Raw genomic sequence first — 21,916 nt, 5'->3', positions numbered from 1 at the left:
CAAGATAATGTGGCAGTTTTAATGACATGAAATCAACAAGGCCAGAATTTTGAAACACTTGATAGCAATCAAACGTTTCATCATTAAAGAATTCTACATCTAGGTACTTAGGGTCTAAGATGATCCTAGAAGAAAATTGAGAGAGGTACCGTAGACGTTGATCATCGGAAGAAAACAATGTGGATGATCTTGGAGATGATAAAGATGGATGAATAGGTGTTGTGGATGCTTCAGATGGCCCGTGGCGACGATGGGCAGCAGCAGCGGCGGTGGAGGATGATCCCTTTCTCTTCTTCGATGGCTCTGCCATTTGATGAAGTTTTAGTGGATTTTAATCGGTGGAAGTGAAAGAGGAGTGAAAAAGAGGAAGATTGGGCTTTACGGGACGTGATTTGGTGAAGAATTGAGTGAGATACAAAGATTTGAAGTTTTAGGTATGGAGGAGGCGTGAGAGGAGGCCGTGGCTGCGCAGCAGCTCTGATTTCGTGAGTATTTATAGATGAGGACGAGTTGTAATCGATTACAAGGCTTGGTAATCGATTACAGGAGTAATGAGCCTTCTGGTAATCGATTACAGGTTGTTGTAATCTATTACAGGCTGCTTGTTCTTGTGTAATCGATTACAATGATTGGTAATCGATTACTAGAACATAACCTAGGCTAGTTTCTTAAAAAAAATATCTATGTCTATGCTAAATACATCTAATATGATTAATCATCAATACTAAGCACTTAAATCAATCATTCAACTATAAAACACACAGGAATACATCAATTCTATCATAATAACAAGAATTTAAACAAAATCAATCAAAGTAACATATAAACAATCAATCATAAGAGTAAATTAAACAATCAATCATAAAACTTTACCTATCCAAATCACTAAGGTCTAAAAGTCTTAATTCTCTTCTTATTGAAAAGAATATATCCTTTGGGAGAGGTTTTGTAAAGATATCAGCGAGCTGATTCTTTGTATCAACAAACTCTAGCAAACAATCTCCCTTTAGAACATGGTCTCTTCGAAAATGGTGCCTAATTTCTATATGTTTCGTTCTAGAATGTTGTACAGGGTTTTTGGATAGATTTATGGCACTAGTGTTATCACATATAATAGGTATTCGATCAAGAAGGATACCATAATCAGATAATTGTTGTTTCATCCATAAAATTTGTGCACAACAGCTGTCGGCAGAGATATATTCCGCTTCAGTAGTGGATAAAGCAACACTGTTTTGTTTCTTACTATGCCATGAGACAAGAGCGGATCCAATGAATTGACAAGTTTCACTTGTTCTTTTTCTATCAGTTTTAGATCCGGCAAAGTCAGAATCAGAATATCCTATTAAGTTACAAGTTAAGTTCTTAGGATACCATAATCCTAAATTTATTGTACCTAATAGATATCTCATGATTCTCTTAACTGCACTCAAATGTGATTGTTTGGGGTTGGATTGAAACCTAGCACACATGCGTACACTAAACATAATATCAGGTCTACTAGCAGATAAATAGAGAAGAGATCCGATCATACCTCCATACTGTTTCATGTCTATAGATTGACCAGATTCATCTTTATCTAAGTAACAGCTAGTGCTCATCGGTGTAGCCATGTGTTTTGCACTTTCCATCCCAAATCTTTTGATCAATTCCTTGCAGTACTTGGATTGATTGATGAATATACCTTCTTGAGTTTGCTTGATTTGTAATCCCAGGAAGTACTTTAGTTCTCCCATCATTGACATTTCAAATTCACTTTGTATATCAAGGGAAAACTCCTTGCACAATGAATCATTAGTAGATCCAAAAATTATATCATCAACATATATTTTAACCAACAAAATATTATTATGCTTTCTCTTTATGAACAATGTGGTATCCACTTTTCCTCTAGAAAATTCTTTTTCTAGGAGAAAATTACTTAAACGTTCATACCACGCCCTAGGGGCTTGTTTCAAACCATAAAGAGCCTTTTGCAATTTATAAACATGATTTGGTTTATCTGGGATTTCAAAACCTGGAGGTTGTTCAACATATATTTCTTCTTGAATTAAGCCATTTAGAAAAGCACTTTTAACATCCATTTGATAGAGCTTAAAATCCATTATGGATGCATATGCTAAGAGCATTCTAATGGCTTCTAATCTTGCAACTGGAGCATATGTTTCTTCATAGTCTATTCCCTCTTCTTGATTATACCCTTTTGCTACTAACCTAGCCTTATTTCTAATAATTATGCCATGTTCATCTAATTTATTTCTAAAAACCCATTTTGTTCCTATGACAAGATAATTTTCAAGTTTTTCTACATAACTATATAAAAAAAATATCAATGAAAATCAAATATTTAAGGAGTAAACAAGCATCAAAACTCACTCAAAAGTTAACAAAAGTCATCAAAGTAATCAATCAAAGACAAGTGACCTGTTTGTATCATTTGATATTACTTGTTGGGCTTGTTGATCAAAATGGCCTTTGTTTGTTGAATAAACTTTGATGCATGCCATGTGTTTGGGGAAATTGCTATCAATGTATCGCTTTTGCTCTTCTCCATTTTCATAGTCTTTCATCATGATACCCAGATTTATGATTTTATTTTTCTGAATCACTTGAAGAAATTTTTTTTTTTATTTTCTTCCCAAGTGATCTATGTTTTCTTTTCTTTCTTTTCTTTGAGATTCCTCTTGTCGGATTTTTCAATTCTTCTTTCAAAGAGAAGATAATCGGATCTTATGTGCCCAGGTTGATTACTTTCATAGCATGATGGGGCTAAGGGGGAGTCTTCTTCTTTATTCTTTGTATTGATGTTTGATTTCCTTTTATTTCTTTTGTTTCTCAGAAGTTTATTGAACCTTTTCACAAAGAGTCTGAAATCATCATCATCTTCTTCTGTTTCAGTCAAGTCCTCTTTGTCACTTTCTTTTTGAATAAAAGATGATGAGGCTCTGAGTGCTATTCCTTTTCTCTTTATATCATTCTCTTCATGTTGATAGAGTCTCATAAGTCCCATTTCATGTTCTTGAAGTTTTCCAAAGAGAGTGGCAAGAGATATATTAGTGAGATCTCTTGATTCTGCAATTGCTGTTACTTTTGGTTGCCATTGCCTGCTTAAATATCTCAACACTTTGTTAATAAGATCTTCATTAGGAAATATTTTTCCCAATGATGCAAGATGATTAACTATATGAGTAAATCTCTTTTGCATATCTTCTATGGTCTCATATTGAAACATTTTGAACAGTTCATATTAATGTGTGAGAGTGTTTATTCTAGATCTCTTGACATCAGTTGTGCCTTCATAGATTACTTGCAATGTATCCCACATTTCTTTGCATTTTTACAATTTGAGACTCTAAAAAATTCATCCATGCCTAATGCAGAAGTGATTATATTTTTGGCCTTTAAATTGTATTGAACCTTTCTTCTTTCATCATCATTCCATTCTTCTCTTGGTTTTTCTATAGTTGCATTTCCCACTACCTTTGTAGGAATAAAAGGACCAACTTCAATGGCATCCCATATATTTAAATCTATGGCCTCAATAAGGATCTGCATTCGGGTTTTCCAATAGTAATAACCCTCGCGATTGAACATAAGAGGCCTATTAATAGAATTTCCCTCAAGAAATGGAAAGTTGGATGAGGCCATTTCTATTCTTGAAGTTTTTAAACTTTATACAAGAATCCTGCTCTGATACCACTTGTTAGACAAATGGCCTCAGTTATCTTAAGAAGGGGAGCTTGAATTAAGATAACAAGAACTATTCCCCAATTTAAAATTTCGCTCTCTCTTTTTAGATTAACAATGAACCTTTAACATGAATTACTCAAAAGACAATTCAGAATAAACTTCTTTAAAGGCAAAAGATAAATAGCAATAAATAAAAGAAATTTAAGGGAAGAGAGAAATGCAAACTTGATTTATACTGGTTCGGTCACTTCCTGTGCCTACGTCCAGTCCTCAAGCAACCCACTTGAGATTTTCCACTCTCTTTGTAAAATCCTTTTACAAAGTCTGAATCACACAGGGACAACCCTTCCCTTGTGTTCAGGAATCCTTTACAACAAGAGACCCTCGGTCTCTTAACCCCTTTTCAGAAGTAAAAAGAAAAGAAGAAGAAATCTCTCTTGAAAGAGACAGATTGTACAATGAAGATCAATCACAATTCCTTATTTGAATATGCAAGTGTTTGACCAAGGAATCTTTGAGAGGATAAGACATTTCAATTTAGAAAAACTCTCTTAATCTTTTGAGAGGATAAAACTTTTTGGGCAATCAAAAAACTCTCTCTCAATTCGTGTTTCCAAGTCACATATAAATAGACCTTTGATGGCCATTCATAAACCATTTGAATAGATGTGACTCTTGAAAGTTATTTTCTGAAAATCTCCTCTGGTAGTCGATTACAATATTTGTGTAATCGATTACAGGCTTTAATATTTGAATTAAAACGTTTATTAACTGCTGGTAATCGATTACCAATATGGTGTAATCGATTACACAGTCTAAAATTTGAATTCAAATATTTAGTAGCTGTTGTAAACCATTTTTGGCCACTGGTAATCGATTACATCCTCTGGTAATTGATTACCAGAGAGTAAATCTCTTGAAAAACACTTTTTAACTCAAATTACTTGGCCAAACCTTTTTCTAAATCAATTAGGAATTCCCTTCCTAAAATACTAGTGATCATCTTGATGTTGTGGCTTGTATTCTTGAATCATTTGCATCATTTGCATCAAATCATCATGATCATCATCAAAACATCAAAGTCATTTGCTTCTACAGAATAAGCCAAGGAAGAAGGAGCTTCACCACCAAGAATTGCCTTGGATAAGAAGCTTGAAGAGGATGCTTTAATGGAGGAAAAGAAAGAGAGAAGGGGGGAGCACGAAATTGAAGGAATAAAAGAGGGAAAGAAGTGGAACTTTGAAGTGTATATCATAAGACTTTCATTCATCAAAGTTACAACAAGTGTTACACATGCTTCTATTTATAGACTAGGTAGCTTCCTTGAGAAGCTTTCTTGAGAAAACTTCCTTGAGAAGCTTCTTTGAGAAAACTTCCTTGAGAAGCTAGAGCTTAGCTACACACACCCCTCTAATAACTAAGCTCACCTCCTTGAGAAGATTCCTAAAGAAGCTAGAGCTTAGCTACACACACCCCCTATAATAGCTAAGCTCACCCCCATGCCAAAATACATGAAAATATAAAAAAAAGTCCCTATTACAAAGACTACTCAAAATGCCCTAAAATACAAGGCTAAAACCCTATACTACTAGAATGGCCAAAATACAAGGCCCAAAAGAAGGAAAAACCAATTCTAACATTTACAAAGAAGAATGGATCCAACCTTGACCCATGGGCTCAAAAATCTACCCTAAGGTTCATGAGAACCCTAGGGCCTTCTTTAGTAGCTCTAGCCCAAGCCTCTTGGAGTCTTCTATCTAATACCCTTGGGGGGTAGGATTACATCATATGCCTTCAAATATAGACTATTAAAATTAATTTACTTAGCTTTATAATTACGTTTATATATCATTACTCTATTTATTAAAATTTCGTCTTTAATTATATATAATTTCCATAAAAAAAAGTATAAGTTATGTGATAATTTTATAAATATATAAACAATAAAAATTTTAACATAAATATTATCATAAATTTATAAATAAAATATGTGTCTATATAAGTTTGATTTCAATTAAATTGAATTGTTTCCTAAAAACAAATCCAAAATTTACTCTAATCTAATAAAAAGTTTAAGTTATTAGATTTTCAGTTATTTCAATTTTTAAATTATTTTTTTAATTTTCATTGAATTGGATTGGTCATTATAAACACTATAGTAGTGTGTTTGGATGGAGCAATTCAGTAAGGGAATTCATCTCTTCATGAAATTTAAAAGGATTCATGATAAAATAACTTGTTTGGATAGAATATTTGAAAGGAGATTTAATTTTTGGTATTTTTATGAATCATTTTGATCGACTAAAATAGTGAGATTTCAAATTCTCTCAAAAATAAAGAATTTGAAATTCTTTTTTTGGAGCTGCTCACTCAAACTCACATTATTGCTCACGATTCTTTCTTGCTCAACACTTGCAACTACGGGTGACCAAATTTTTTATGACCGACATTGACATAAGTTATTTTTCATTGACATTGGCCAAGGTTTTTTCAGTTAGAATTTTTTGTATGATATCAACCAAAGCTATTTTTTGCCGATATCAACTAAGATTTTTTTTAGATGATGTTGGTTAGGATTTTTTCTCACTAACGCCAGTCATGAGAATTTTTTGCTAACATCGATCAAGGATATTTTTTGGTCGTTGTCGTCCTGGTTTTTTCAGTTGATGCTGACCAATGATTTTTTTAGTGGACATCGGCTAGATTTTTTCTACTAACATCGGTTATGACTAACATTTGAGTAGACACGTGCTAGGATTTTTCAGCCGACATGAGCTAGGTTTTTCCAGCCAACATGAGCTAGGGTTATTTTTCAGCTGATGTTAGCTAGGGTGTTTTGGCTTATGTCAAATAAATTTTCTTAAACGACGTTGGTTAGGATTTTTTTTGCTAACATCGACTAGGTTTTTCTACTAACATCAGCCAAAGTTATTTCTTAACCACATTAGCTAGGGTTTTTGGTTGATGTTGGCTAGTTTTTTTCTGCTAACACTAGCTAGGTATTTTTGATCGACATCAAACATGACTATTTTTAGTCGACGTCGACTAGGTTCTTTCAGTCGACATCCACTAGAGTTTTTTCGGTCGACATCGGTCAGAGCTATTTTTTAGTCAACATCAGCCAATGTTATTTTATAGCCTATGTTGGCTAGGGTTTTTTGTCCGACATTGATTAGGGCTATTTTTTAGCCAACTTAGACTAGGGATTTTTCAACCAACGTTGACCAATGATGTTTTTCAATCGAGGTCGGATAGGTTCTATTGGTCGACATCGACTTGTTATTTTTTAGTCGATGTTGGGTAGAATTTTTTTGTCAACGCCTGTTAGGGTTTTTAAGGTCGATGTTGGTTAGTAAGGGCTATTTATCGACTGAAAAATCCCCAGAAGGCATCAACCAAAAAATCTTAAGCCGACGTTGGCTAAAAATAGTCTTGGTCAATGTCGTTTGAAAAGGCCTTAGCCGATGTCGGCCAAACAAACCCTAAGCGGCGTTAGTAAAAAAACTTAGTCAACATCGGCAAAAAAAATAGACTCAACCAACGCTAGCCGAAAAATAATCCCAACTGACGTCAGCTGACAAATATTTCTAGATAGTTTGACAAAATAAACCCTATTTGATGTCAATCAAAAAATAGTCTTGGGTGATGTCAGTTGAAAAATATCACTAGTTGTGGTCAGACAAAACAGCCCTAGTTAAAATTATCAATATTTTGTATTTTTAAATTATTATAAATTGAAAAATATTTTTAAATTAATATTTTAAAATTAGATTGTATTTGTTTTCTATAAAATTTAATATAGAAATTTCATCTATTTAAAATATAAAATTAAAATTTTGCATATGAAAAAAATTAAATTGTCTTATCCAAACAAAAATTTTAAAATTAAAAAAATTTAAATTAATTTATTCAAACAAAACATCTAAAGGATAAAAGAAATTAAAATCAACACAATTCAAATTACAAACTTTTCAAATCTCTTAAAATTTGGCATTTACGATCCAAACACAAGTTGTTCACCTAGGAGTAGGTGGGATTAGCCAAGTGTTTACTAGTGAATAGGCCTGAGCCTCACGGATTTTGTGTCACTCCAAAGAGAGAATCCGTGATTGCATCGTACAACTCCAACAGAAAAATAGCCTCCTCCTTATACGTGGCTTGTTAGCCGCGTACCTGGGAACCTCAAACTCTTAACTGTTTCCATTCACCAGAAAAAGAACACCGCAACCCTCTCCGCCTGTGTTTCTTTTTATTTCTTTCTCATCTTTCTTTCTTCTTCAATCCATCGTTTCTCTTCAATGGATCCCACTCGAGCTTTTGTAAAGAGTGTCAAGCGTGTCGTCGTCAAGGTCTCTTTCGTTTCTTAATCACACAACGTACTCTGTTTCGTACAGAGGAAACCTAGAAAACAATTGTTCTTCATGTTTTTAAGCTGATGTCACGTGTGCATGGAAGGGGTGGCTCTGATTGGATATTTTTACTATTAACAAGGTTTTAAATATTAGTGGCAATGGTTGTATTGTGGTTTTGCCGCGTTTGTTGATATGGTGGCAGCCAATACAGTCGAGGGACAGTTAAAAAATCTTGATGTTATAATTCAAATCACAGTTGCAGACTGTTTTTAATAACCTTGACTATTAATATATTTCATAGGTGAACTAGGAAAATGAGATCTACTGGAAATTGTCACTTTTATTGAACCAAATCAAATTGGATTTTTCCTCTTACTTTTACATGTGTGTTACTAATCAACTAGCCCTGCTAATCAGTATCCTAAGACAATGGTTAAAGAATCAATTTGAATAAAAAAAATTTCATTTTTTAAGATGGCATTAGGATAGCATTAGAAATCACAATAGAATGTAGTGGTACATTTTTTTAATAATTTTATTTTTATTTTTGATTTCTTAACTGGTGCATGAGGACATGGTTAGCATCTTCCTTGACTATTTTTTATTTCTTAACCTGATGGCGCTGCTTAACATTTTCCTTGATTAATTAGTATATTATCAGTGAAACTATTTTTTTTTCTTATATCATTCTTTAAGTAACCTTTTGTTTTTTTCTCATACTTTGAAGGTTGGAACAGCTGTGGTTACTCGTAGTGATGGAAGATTAGCATTGGGAAGACTTGGAGCTCTCTGCGAGCAGGTATAAGCATTTTGCCCTGTTAAACCAGAATAGCATTTATATCACTTTAATTTAATTTCTATGCATTTAGTACATTGTCATCCTCTAAGAAATCACTACTTTTTAATTAGTTAATACAAAAAGTTGGCAATTGTAAAAAAAATTGTGTATTTAAATTAAATTCATATAAGAAGACCTCTAAAGATAACAATTAACATCCATCTATTCATATCATGAACGCAAACTTGTATCTGAATAGCGTATAAACAAAATAGCAGATCCGAATCCAGCAAAATACCCCAATATTTTATTCTAATGTTTTTTTCTGTATTTATACATAAAAAAAATTACATGAATAAAGGAATAGGGTGAATAGATGGAGCTGAACTAACAAAATTTTCTTGTGTTTGGAGTTCTTCAATGATCATGTAGTTTTTGTTGTAACTGAAAGCTATGTTTCCTGCAGCTTAAAGAGCTAAATAACAACGATTATGAGGTTATATTAGTGACTTCAGGAGCAGTCGGTCTTGGCCGGCAAAGACTAAGATATCGAAGATTGGTCAATAGCAGGTTTTTGTAATTTCTCTTTTTCTGTAGCAAATACACAATTTTCAAAGACATGCATGGATCTTTTCGCTTTCTGTTAATAGTTAGTACATACTTTCGTTGCATCAATTTGTAAAGTTTGGTAGGTGAGGTTCCTAAGAAATAATAATTTTTTCATGCAATATAAAACTGAAGAGAAAAAAAAATATATCAGCCTTAATCATTGATTTGTATCTTGTATCAAACAGAACAGAAAAGTTGTGGTGCAATTGTAAAATCATTGTGTTTGAAGAAGTAATTCAACTTTTTCATTGCCCCCTCCGAGCATGCTTCCTTTTGTAGTTTTGTTCTTTTTTGAAATGTTAAAAGAGCATCAATATGAGTTTGTGCAAACTGTTAAGCCGTATAGCATTGAGAAGGAACTTGTGCAAACTTTTTCAAGTTTCTATCAACATGAGCTTGGTAGAGTTTTGAGGGTCAGAGGAGGAAAAGAACCTAAGATAAAAAAGGTTTGTTTGTTATGCAGCTTTTCAGATCTTCAAAATCCACAAGGAGATCTTGATGGGAAAGCATGTGCAGCTGTTGGACAGAGTAGTCTCATGGCTCTCTATGATATCATGTTTAGTCAGGTGCACACTAAATTAAGTTGTGCATTCAATATGTCCCTAATCTTGAGTTTGTATGTTTTGCCATAATACATTAGCAGGTCTTTTATTAATCTAATTGCTTCCTCTATATTGATGTGGTGATATATCATTTGCTTGGTGCAGCTTGATGTAACTTCATCACAACTTCTTGTGAATGATGGGTTTTTTAGGGATACGGCTTTCAGAAAACAACTTTCAGACACTGTGAGCTCGTTATTAGATTTAAGGGTTATCCCCATCTTCAATGAAAACGATGCTGTTAGTACTAGGAAGGCACCCTATGAGGTATTGTGCTTCCTTGCACAAATTTACCTTTGTGAAAATATACTCTTTTTTTCTTTAAAAATATTAGTTTGATTTTGTTGGTCTTGTGACATTGAATTATTACCTTTAAGGGCAAGAACTGTCTGCAGGATTCTTCTGGTATTTTCTGGGACAACGACAGTTTGGCTGGTCTATTGGCTTTGGAACTTAAAGCTGACCTCCTTGTTCTATTGAGTGATGTTGAGGGTCTTTATAGTGGCCCTCCATCTGACCCCAAGTCAAAGTTAATTCATACATATGTAAAAGAAAAGCATCAAAGAGAAATTACTTTTGGAGAAAAGTCAAGATTGGGAAGAGGGGGTATGACTGCTAAAGTTAATGCTGCTGTTTGTGCTGCTTATGCTGGCACACCTGTGATTATTACTAGGTACCTTCAATTTTAAGCTGAGATTTTTCATAATATAAGAAAATGTTGACACTGACAAAGGAAAATGTTGACATTGAGACTGTTTAACTACTTTTCATTTCACTTTAGAACCGACATACCCGGAGACAGACATTGTTTTAATTAATTTTGTTTTGACTATTGGAGAGTTGTTAACTACTCAATTCCCCAAGTCGTAAAATTGTTGGCAAAGCACCAGGAATAAAATGGAAGATTAAAATCTCATACCAACTGGCTTGTAAAGGATTTTTATCCTTTCTTGGTTGTGAAAAGGTTATGGATAACCATCCAGTTGGTCTGACAACGCTTTGTAGATATTCCACTAACTTCATGAGATCATGTCCATTCCATACTCATTTCCCTTGTTTGTTAATTGGAAAAGGAAAAAAAAAAGACTGCGTTGTAACTCTCCAGTTCAAGTGATGAAAATATTTTCAGATTTCTGTTGTAAGCAATTTTCAGTCTTCTACTGATGAATGAGTTCACCTGCGTACAAGCATGTGTATGGAATTTTGCATTTTTTCTGACTTCAAATTGCATTTCAACCTCCTTTGAAGTGGCTATGCTACAGACAACATCATACGAGTGCTTCGAGGAGAAAGAATTGGTACTGTCTTTCACAAAGATGCTCATTTGTGGACCAGCATAAAGGAAGTGAGTGCTCATGAAATGGCAGTGGCAGCACGTAATAGTTCTAGACGACTTCAGGCAAGTAAAGTTGCATATTTAAAATGTGAAGAGAAGGGTTCACTTTCATTAATTTCTTTAAGTATCAGCAATTTAATCTATACTAATTTCTTTTTGGTTATTGCCAAGAAAATGAATGCAGATAGGAAGTCTCGTGGTATTATATAATTGGTGCTTCTGGTTTCAGGTCCTAAATTCTGAAGAAAGGAGGAAAATATTGCTGGCAATGGCTGATGCATTAAAGAATAATGAAAGTGTGATAAGGCTTGAGAATGGAGCTGATGTTGCTGATGCAGAGGAGATGGGATATGAGAAAGCACTTATATCACGTTTAACCCTGAGACCTGAGAAGGTAAGAGCTTTATTGTTTACTTAGTGAAGTAAAAAATTGAAAGACAACTTGCCCAGCTTTTTGTTAGTGTCATGTCCAAATAACGCCTACTGACCTACTGTAAACTTGTCAAAGCAGGTTGTGTGAAGTTTTCTCTTTGATTGAGCTTGTCTGACCTTGGTTTTTGTATTTTTCAGATCTCTAGTCTTGTAAAGTCTGTTCGCATGCTAGCTGAGATGGAAGAACCCATTGGTCAGATCTTAAAGAGAACTGAGGTCAAAACCCCTTATATAATTATGTTAATACTAGCTAGCATATAAGTAACACATGAAATTGTTTCTATGATGTTTTAACATTCAACAAATGTAATATATTTTCAACATTTGACTTTTGCTGTTATTCAATAACAAATTCTAGAAAATGTTATCAAAACATGCATCCTATTACTGGCATTCATTTTGACAATTCTGATTACTGCTCTGTGTCCAGCTAGCAGATAAACTCATCCTGGAGAAAATATCATGTCCTTTGGGTGTACTCCTGGTTATATTCGAGTCTCGACCAGATGCCCTTGTTCAGGTTAAGAGACCCTATTCCTTCTCATTTGTAATTCATTCTACATCTTCATTAAAAAGGTCAAATATATGAGCAACAAGTAGAGATCTATTATTTTGAGTCTAGTGATACTAATCAAGTTTTGAAAATTTGTTTAGTGTATTAAGATAGTTGTTGAAATGCATTAATAGATAGCTGCATTGGCCATTCGAAGTGGAAATGGTCTATTACTTAAAGGAGGAAAGGAAGCCAAACGATCAAATGCAATCTTACACAAGGTTTGTAAAATTTATCATAGACCAGGTTTTTTTTATCTGATTAATCCAAATAAGAATTGTCTGTAGTATTTTTCCCATAATTTTAATTTATAAATATGTTTTCATCTTTAGTTTCATCATTATTGTAGGTCATTACTTCAATTATTCCAGATACAGTGGGTGACAAACTCATTGGGCTTGTGACTTCAAGAGAACATATTCCAGATCTGCTCAAGGCAAGTAAAATTCCTAAAATTTATTTGTCTGAAATGATTTTCAACTAATTATACTTTGCCACAGCTTGATGACGTGATAGATCTTGTGGTCCCCAGAGGCAGTAACAAACTTGTTTCTCAAATCAAGGATTCCACAAAGATTCCTGTTCTTGGTCATGCTGGTAATATATGATTTACATTTCCTATTTTTGATTGATATTTCAAAGTAGGATTTTATTAAATTGTTATTTTTGTCATGCAGATGGAATATGTCATGTATATGTAGACAAAACAGCTAATATTGATATGGCAAAGAAGATTATTAGGGATGCAAAGATTGATTACCCTGCAGCCTGCAATGCAATGGTAATTTTACATCCCCTGGAATGCCTCCTCTAATGCATGTTCATCTACATCCATATCTTCGTTTGAGTTTTCTTCATTTGCCATTCATTATGTAAATCGAATCTATAGAGTCAGCTTAATACAATATTGTGTGCTGATGTTCTTAGGAAACACTTCTTGTACACGTAGATTTGTCAAGGAATGGTGGACTTGATGAACTTGTTGCTGAACTCCGACATGAAGGTTTGGCCTTGGTTGTTGCAAATAAATTTATGATGAACAAAACATGCATTCAAGTTGGAATTTTATATTTTTTTTTTTAAATCCTTTTTAGCTTCTATTTTAAACACCCTTTACATAATTAGATGAAATTTTGATATTATAAATATTGGTGTTTATTTCTTCTTCTTTACATTTAGTCGGATTGTTTTTTTCTGAAAACTAATGAGTATTCTGTGCACTGAACTTGTCTTTTTAAATTTAGTTTCAATGTTTGCTTTTTATAAGGAAATTTTTGTTTCAATGTTAAAAAAATAACTGCAACTTAAGAGAGAATGCATTTAAAATCAAAAAGAGAAAACATGTTTCATAAGTAATTAAAAGAAAACTTCAATTAAAAGGTGAACTGTAATCATATATAATTGGTGATCGTTTTTTTCTGACTTCTGAGGGTTATCGGTTTCAGAGTTTATGAAACTGAAAATTAATCTCATTCTATTTATTTCAATGAAGTATTTTTCTTTTCTAAAAGATTACTAGGATATGGATGGTCTAGACCATGCTGCTAAACTGGAAAATATGTACAATAGGGATAACATGACTGCTGTAAATTATCAATTTGCAGGCGTTCAATTATATGGTGGACCAAGAGCCAGTTCCTTATTAAAGATTTCTGAAACACACTCTTTCCATCTGGAGTATAGCTCACTGGCTTGTACAATTGAAATAGTGGATGATGTATTTGCTGCCATTGACCACATACATCACAATGGAAGGCAAATTCAAGTTCCCCTACAAAATCTATGTTTTGATTCTCTATATCTTAAAAATCTATTTCTTTCCTGTTTCTGCAGTGCTCATACTGAATGCATTGTTGCAGAAGACTCTGAAATTGCCGAAGCTTTCTTAAGTCAGGTTGACAGGTAAAAGTAGATTTTTTTTTCAGTAACCTTGTTTGATCCTTTGCTTCCAGTGTCAAATTCCAAGAGATACTGCAGCCCTGCAGTAATTTTTCTGAACAGCTAACCTCTTCAGCTTCTAAAATTTGGATGTCATTTTTATTGGATATTACATTTGTCACAAAGTCTAATTCTTTATATTTGTTGCTTTCATTGGGTTCCATGCTTTCTACTACAGAGGCAGTTTAGTTGTGTGGCTTGTTCCATCTGTTCACTAATTAAAGTAGAAATGTAAATGTTAACGTAATATGTTATGGATATTTATACCTCACTTTTTCTCTACTGTTTTTATTTTATTTGGATTTGGATCCTATAATGTGTTCGATACACTTTTAGAGAGTAAAGTGTGAGGTTGATAACTACTGATAAAAAAGAAAAAGAAACGAAACCAATAGTATAAAATAGTATATGCAAAGAGTTAACAGAATTTTAGGAACCATGAACATAACATTTTCACATATATGAAGATGTTTTGATCAAATCAGGATGGATAAGATCAAGAATGAGATCATTAGGAAGAAGGTTGGAGTGGTGTGTATGGAAGACAAGAAAATTATTCTCAAAAGGTGCATGGTAAGACGAGAAAGAAAACCACTTAGGTAAACCACATGGTTGAAAACATAATGTTGTGTTCAAGGGGGGAGAACCAAGCCACTTAAGGGCTCCCACTGTCAACCAATTTTGATACCAATTGATAAGCATCCAAACACTTGGGGAAGCTCTCCCTTAAAAGCATAGCTGTAGGGGAGAGAACCGTCACTTAAGCATTCCACCGAGCATCCTATACTACTCGATATTGGACTTAGGCACTGCATAATACCCAAGCCCTACAAAATAATTTCTTGAAAATCTTCAGTTTTGCTTCAAACGTGCATTGAGGTCACTTATCATATTTCATTTGGACATACTTCCTTTAACAGTAAATAGCATTCCTGCTTCATTGTGTTTCTATGCATAAATATGAATAAATTTAGTCTAGACTTGATATTGATGTCAGAGGAATATACATTTTTGCTTGATTCTCAAACAGTGCTGCTGTATTCCACAACGCAAGTACAAGGTTTTGTGATGGAGCTCGCTTTGGCCTTGGTGCAGAGGTGGTGTACTTTCCATAAGCTTATTGTAATAATTAGCAGCACAGTTATTCAAATTTTCTCAACTGTTTTTGGCTTTATTGTTGATCAGGTTGGAATAAGCACAAGCCGACTTCATGCCAGAGGTCCCGTCGGAGTCGAAGGGTTGTTGACAAATAGATGGTATGGAATTCTCCAATGCCTTTTGGTTTTCATTTTATTCAAAGAAAATACAAAATGAACAAACATTTGCAATTATTGATGAATTTGCTAGCAATTGTTCTTGAAAAATTTTGTGTTACATTTATGTTCTTTTTACTTAATCATTCAAGCATTTCTAGAAATATAGTTTTAAACGCTGTACTATTTTAAATTGTACACTATATCATACACTTTATCGCAGGATATTGAGAGGGAGTGGGCAGGTGGTAAATGGTGATCGAGGGGTCACTTATACTTACAAGGATCTGCCAGTAAAAGCATAAAATGTGCAGGCAGAGATCAGTTTAAGCTACTTAGGATTATTGTTGTTCACCTCATTCAACCAGCAGCAATTTTTCTGTTCTATTTTTCATATACAGAAGTTGCTTCGGTGCGTGCAGTGTATATCTTAACTACCACTTACCCCTTTCCAGGTTTTTTTTCTTACACGGAACATGCTCTGTGGAAATAAAATAAGTGCATGAATTATATTATTTGGCTATATACTGTTTCTTTTATTTATTTATAAAAATACTACTTGGGATTGTGAAACAGCAATGCAGAGCCAAATAGAAATATATATTGTTGACACAGGCCATCTGAAGCGGTGCATATTCTTGTGAAGTTGAATAATTATAAATTCGTTTTTCTTCTAGATAATCTGTCTAACTTGTATTATCAATAAACAATAACATGACCCTGAAAGCACAGGGTGTCACTTAACGGTTCTTTACTACAAAGTTTAGACTGCATTGCGGATGAATTAAAAGATGGAACTCAATTTCCAAATGAAAATGCAGCCAGAAAATGTCAATCCAGACTAATATGCCTTTAACATAATGGTTGATTCACTAAAGAAGGGTCAGAGAAGCACAAAATGTGTTGATATAAAGACTAGATAGAATAGGGACCTTTAATAGATGGATGTTTTTTTTTAAGTAATGTTAAGACTTAAGATGTGGTTATTTGATAATTGGACAAAATGGGTGTAGCACTTAATGCTCATACTGGTGGATTTTGCAAGATTATAAGGTGGAATGATGCCATAGCTTGTGCAAATATCTTATCGATTGCTTGTGCAAATAAGGAGAAATCTCATATGTGCAGTCTTATTAATGAGATACTTGATAGGCTCAACACCTTAGCATATTAAGCTACAATATCTTGTTTTATGTTTTTGCAAGAGGATGACGAAGTTGCATTATTTCATATTGTTTGCCATGGAATTTGTCCTCTTGTGTACATATTTATAAAAGCCCTGTCTGTAGTTGCACAAGAGCGTTTTCAGTTTCTTTTCATTAAAGGTTCTGTTGTCCAATTGTTCATATGGTCCATGTGACATCCTCTACCTCAACATGCATATAAAAAAAAACATATAAAACGCATAATCTAATTAAATCAATTTTATTTAATAAAATCGTAGGTTCAAGTTTACAAAAGAACTCATGTTAATTAGCAGAATAAAATAAAATAAAATGATATGTTTGGAATATCATGCAATTAAAATAAAAACTCATGTCATCACAGGATCTAAACACATACAAAACACAGGAGTGAGTTATTACATTCCTAAACAAGTAGAGATAAACGAAGACTAGTAAAAGTATAACAAGTTTAACTTAGTACAATTCGCATCATTTTACCACTCATTGCATAACATCACTTGTTCCAAGGATTTAATTACAAAATCACATTTCACACCTTCACAATAATTACATGTTCAAAACAAAAAATCTCAAGTACAGCACAACATCTCACACTCACACAATTCATTACCCACCATCACGTAGCAAGTCACAATGATCATTACACGAGCGTTATACAACAGATACACTAAGACTCAATCCTATATGCAATATGGTACCATGCCAGTGAAACACAACACCAAAGTGCCTAGCAGTACATAACAAGACACGCACACAATGAGTATGTCGTCAGGTCACTCTCACTAAGTGAAATCATAAGATGACTAGTCAGGATCATTTTGTTTTGTGAGAATGCTCCAACCATATGGGAACAATATAGTCTTAAAGGAACACTCAAACCGAGTGTATTTACCCTCAAGACCTAGACTCCAAAGAATTCATTAAGGTCTCACATTCCTAATTCAAGTTCAACCCCTAAAATAACTTTTGCATGCAGACACTGCTCATGAATTATACAATATTCATAACCTCACTTATTTTCAAACATGTTTAACACAATGCACTATAATTTAGCACCTACACTTTCCTTTTAACACCTCACACATTCCATTACAGTTTAACACCTCAAGTTCCTAATTTGAAATCCTACACTTTTCTTTTAACACCTCGTGCATTGCGCTACAATTTAACACCTTAGTTTCCTAACTTGGAACCTTACACTTTACTTTTAATACCTCACGCATAAACACTTTTCTCAAGGTAAACACCAATTGGATTATTGTATAATTTACAACTCAAAACACAAGTAATACCACATCAAGTATTAACTTCACATTTATTCATAATCATATCCCATGTCCACAATTTAACACCTTCCAACATCACAATCTACCACCACACGTTCACGTGTATCTCACAAATTAACACATGCTCAGCTTGTCACTTATAATCAATCTCAATACAATTCATAATATACAAATAATATTACATATATAAACACACCCAATATATAAATAATTGAACACACAAATATTCTAGTCATGAATTTACAAAGTGAAATATAATCAAACAAAGCTGCACCAAGGATTCACTAAAACTTTCGAATAGCCTTATAGTTAAATAGAATTTGACCAATTTTAAAGAATAAAAACATGAAACAATATATAAACTCATACTAAATATTAAAACTAAAATAAGAATCGAGAATCATTCTATTAGCCTATTCTAATTCCAAATTATAATATTAATTCCAAACTATATATATAAAAAAACCTAAAATGCACGAAAAGGAGAAAAATACAAAATCAATATCTCACTCCCTCTTACGGTAAATCTCTCCTTACTTGATTTCATCAATTCATGCTGATTAGAAAAGACCTAATTTCTAGGTTTCACACTCAACACAAGAACATATCAATTTCACAATAATTTCGCATCGGGATATCAATTGTTTTGCCAAACAAAGTCAATTCGCAAATAAAAGAATAAGAACAAAATTGAAATTCATAAAACAATCCAAAATAACCCCAAATTTATCCTCTAGGAATCTTTGCACATGTTCATTCTAATTCTCAAGCACGAGTAACTCATCTCTTACCTCTAAGAGAGCTCACATGTGTAGTCTGACAGCGATAACAACATTTCTAGTAGTTTCCCAAGATTCCTCAAGCTTTTTCCTCTAGTTACTCTACTAGGGTTTCCAAGCGTTAAAGAGAAGGAGAAGGAATTAGAGTCTTAATTTTACTCTCTCCGGGAGAGGGACATTTCTTTCTCTACAAACATTATTTCACAAATTTCAATTGTGGGAATGTGTGAAAATGAGTTCCAAGGGTGGTGTTTGAATTTCTGGATGATCCAACGGTTAACGAATCTAAGATCGTAGTTTTAATGGAACAAGTTTGGGTGTATGCGAAAAAAAAAAAAGAATATTGGGAGGAAAAGAAGAAAAAACAAATTTGGAAGATAAAAAGCGTGTAAAAATATATCGTAAATATAAAATTGACATGATATATCTCTATCCATAGTTAAAGTACTTTGAGTTTATTATTTACTATATATTTTACTTTTTCATTAAATAAATAACCAATTAAAATATCATTTATGTTCTAAAACATTATTTTACTCTATTTATTTTTTAATACTGTAAAATCCTTATTTTAATTAACAAAAATTATTTAATCTCATTTATTTAATTCTTAAAAACTCTATTAATTTTTAAATAAATTTTTTTATTTATTTTATGAAAAAATGGAATATTACATCTCATGGACTCTATAAAGAGGGCTTGTTTGATGTAGCTACATGCAGCTTTTCTTCTAGAAATTAGCATGCTGTATACAGTAGATTCAAGCCATGCAAATGATGATTGATGAATATGTAAAGTGACCCTCAATAATGTATTAGATTGAAGATGGAAGCGGTATCTTCCTTTAGTTGCATATTATCTGATGGAACCGTGTTAGACTGTTATTAGATCAGCAATGGCAAGAGTTTTGCAATTGATTGCTACTAAAACAAGTGTTGTAGCAATTAAACCATGTGCCAAATCTAGTATTTTAGTTGAAAATGATACGGTGGTGATAAGATATATACAAGCCCTATTTTAAAAACAGCCAATATAAAAATTCTGTTTGTTTTTTAATATTGAAAGACTTTTTTATTATTTTTTTGGGTAAGTGAAGCTATTTTTAAAATGATACAATTTTTAGGTGCTTTTGATGTTTTTGGGGCAAGATTGAAATTTTACCTTAATAATTAGTACAATAAAGACGGGCATCAAAAGTTAATGTTAATTATTGAAGTAAGATGATAATTTTGATTAGAAAAGAGAATAAAAAATACTTGAGGTATATTTGATTCCCTTCTCACTTTTTCATTTTAAAATTATTATTTTCTAAAACAATTGTGTACTACTCAACAATCAAATTCTCATTCAAAATCTACCAAATTTGGAAAATTGGTTCCAAAACAAGTGTTTTAAAAACTCAAAAACAGAAATTGTTGGGAGATGTTGAAAATGATACGGTTGTGATAAGATTTATACAAGGCCTATTTTAAAAAACAGCCAATATAAAAATTCTCTTTGCTTTTGAATATTGGAAGACTTTTTTATTATTTTTTTTAAGTGAAGTTATTTTTAAAATAACAAATTTTTTAGGTGTTTTTTATTTTTTTCAGGCAAGATTGAAATTTTACCTCAGTAATTAATACAATGAAGACGGACATCAAAGGTCAATGTTGACTATTGAAGTGAAACGACAATTTTGATTAGAGAACTGAATAAAAAAAATACTTGGGGTATATTTGATTCCCTTCTCATTTTTCTTATTTTAAAATTACTATTTTCTAAAACAATTGTGCACTACTCAACAATCAAATTCTCATTCAAAATCTACCAAATTTTTAAAATTGGTTCCAAAACAAGTGTTTTAAAAACTCAAGAGAAACTGTTGCGAGATGTTTTCTCATATTCAGTTTTTATCTACTCAACAATCAATTTTTTATCCCGAATTATTAAATTTTGAAAAAAAAAATCGAATCAAGTGATTTAAAAACCAAAAAAACTGAAATAGTTGAGATGTTTTCTCATCTTCTGTTTTCATATTGTTCAACATCTCCCTCAATTTTACACCCTGCTCTTTGTTTTGCACCACCATCCACTAGCTATTTAAGCAACCTTCTTTAGTTGTATTTTGAATACTAAAAACAGTTTTTGACAACAAAAATCAAACACGCCTTTAAAGTACTCTGTCTAAGTTTAATTTAAATCCTTTTTAATATAATAAAAAAGTGTCTCATGTAACATTCTATTTTTCGTAAAAAAAAATATTTTATTTAAAAATAAATAGAGTTATAGAAAAATAATGTAGTTTTTTTAATTAAATAAATAAGGAGAAATAATTTTATTAATTAAAATAATAATTTTAAGGTAAATAAAATAAATATATGTCCTTAAAAAATGCTTTATTTATTCATTTGATAGGGAGTGAAATAGAATTTTTTTTTATAAAATGATAAAATGAAGAAAAAATAGAATAAATAATAGGTCTTTGGACCATAAATAATGATCTTTCTTTAGAGTTTGGGTACTTAATCGATTCATTTACTTCTATTATGTCAATATTAATTACTACTGTTGGCATTCTGGTCCTTATTTATAGTGATAATTATATGTCTCATGATCAAGGATATTTGAGATTTTTTGCTTATCTGACTCTCTTTAATATTTCAAGGTTGGGATTAGTTACTTGTTCGAATTTGATAGCCTAGTTATAATATGTCTCTACGCTTCCTCTTCCTCTCAGTTTCGTTTCTCTTATTCATCTCTTAAAATCCTTTCTTTTTTCCCACGTACACCTAAACCTGTCTCAGTAAAACGACAATATTGGACTCGTTAACTATTGGATCGTCGTGAAATTTGAACACCATGTTTAGAACTTATTTTTGAAAATACTCACCATTGGAATTTTCAAAATAATGTCTTTAGTGAGGGGAATGTCCATCGCACATAGCTCTTTGTTTTTCCCACATAGACTGAAACCCATCCCAGTAAAACTACGACTTAGATTCTTAACCGTTGGATCGTCGTGAATATTGAACACCAAGTTCAAAATGCATTGCCGCACATCTCCACCATTGGGATTTGCAAAATAATGTCCGTGGAAGGAGAAATTCTCTTCGCATGCATACAGTGAACTGGAGGCTCC

The 21,916-nt window shown here is 32.7% G+C and overlaps 1 protein-coding gene across 2 annotated transcripts; it reads left to right on the top strand.

Moving 5' to 3' along the window:
- Nucleotides 1-7,621: 7,621 nt before the first annotated feature.
- On the top strand, nucleotides 7,622-16,128 carry LOC100791063 (delta-1-pyrroline-5-carboxylate synthase). 2 transcript variants are annotated; one of them, XM_003552153.5, is made up of 20 exons: nucleotides 7,622-8,039; nucleotides 8,770-8,841; nucleotides 9,287-9,390; nucleotides 9,893-9,995; nucleotides 10,137-10,298; nucleotides 10,427-10,704; nucleotides 11,280-11,430; nucleotides 11,597-11,761; nucleotides 11,938-12,015; nucleotides 12,230-12,319; nucleotides 12,487-12,573; nucleotides 12,702-12,788; nucleotides 12,853-12,949; nucleotides 13,030-13,133; nucleotides 13,280-13,355; nucleotides 13,957-14,107; nucleotides 14,186-14,254; nucleotides 15,321-15,387; nucleotides 15,476-15,546; nucleotides 15,767-16,128. In XM_003552153.5, the coding sequence occupies exons 1-20, from the start codon at nucleotides 7,989-7,991 to the stop codon at nucleotides 15,846-15,848; spliced, it is 2,145 nt and encodes a 714-aa protein (XP_003552201.1). In that variant the 5' UTR covers nucleotides 7,622-7,988; the 3' UTR covers nucleotides 15,849-16,128. The 2 variants fall into 2 exon arrangements, with proteins under 2 accessions (XP_003552201.1, XP_006602612.1); XM_006602549.4 differs by having other exon boundaries at nucleotides 10,409-10,704.
- Nucleotides 16,129-21,916: the final 5,788 nt, after the last annotated feature.

The sequence above is a fragment of the Glycine max genome, chromosome 18, assembly GCF_000004515.6.
Source record: "Glycine max cultivar Williams 82 chromosome 18, Glycine_max_v4.0, whole genome shotgun sequence".
NCBI lineage: Eukaryota > Viridiplantae > Streptophyta > Magnoliopsida > Fabales > Fabaceae > Glycine > Glycine max.
Note: the sequence above shows the minus strand (reverse complement) of the source record. Positions and strands in the feature narration are given on the sequence as shown.

What these genes read in the sequence shown, in the direction of transcription:
- LOC100791063 (XM_006602549.4), top strand. Translation starts at nt 7,989, where the DNA reads ATGGATCCCACTCGAGCTTTTGTAAAGAGTGTCAAGCGTGTCGTCGTC. An exon ending in CGAAGATTGGTCAATAGCAG is followed by an intron (nt 9,391 to 9,892) that starts GTTTTTGTAATT and finishes TTTGTTATGCAG; the next exon opens with CTTTTCAGATCTTCAAAATC. An exon ending in ACACCTGTGATTATTACTAG is followed by an intron (nt 10,705 to 11,279) that starts GTACCTTCAATT and finishes CCTCCTTTGAAG; the next exon opens with TGGCTATGCTACAGACAACA.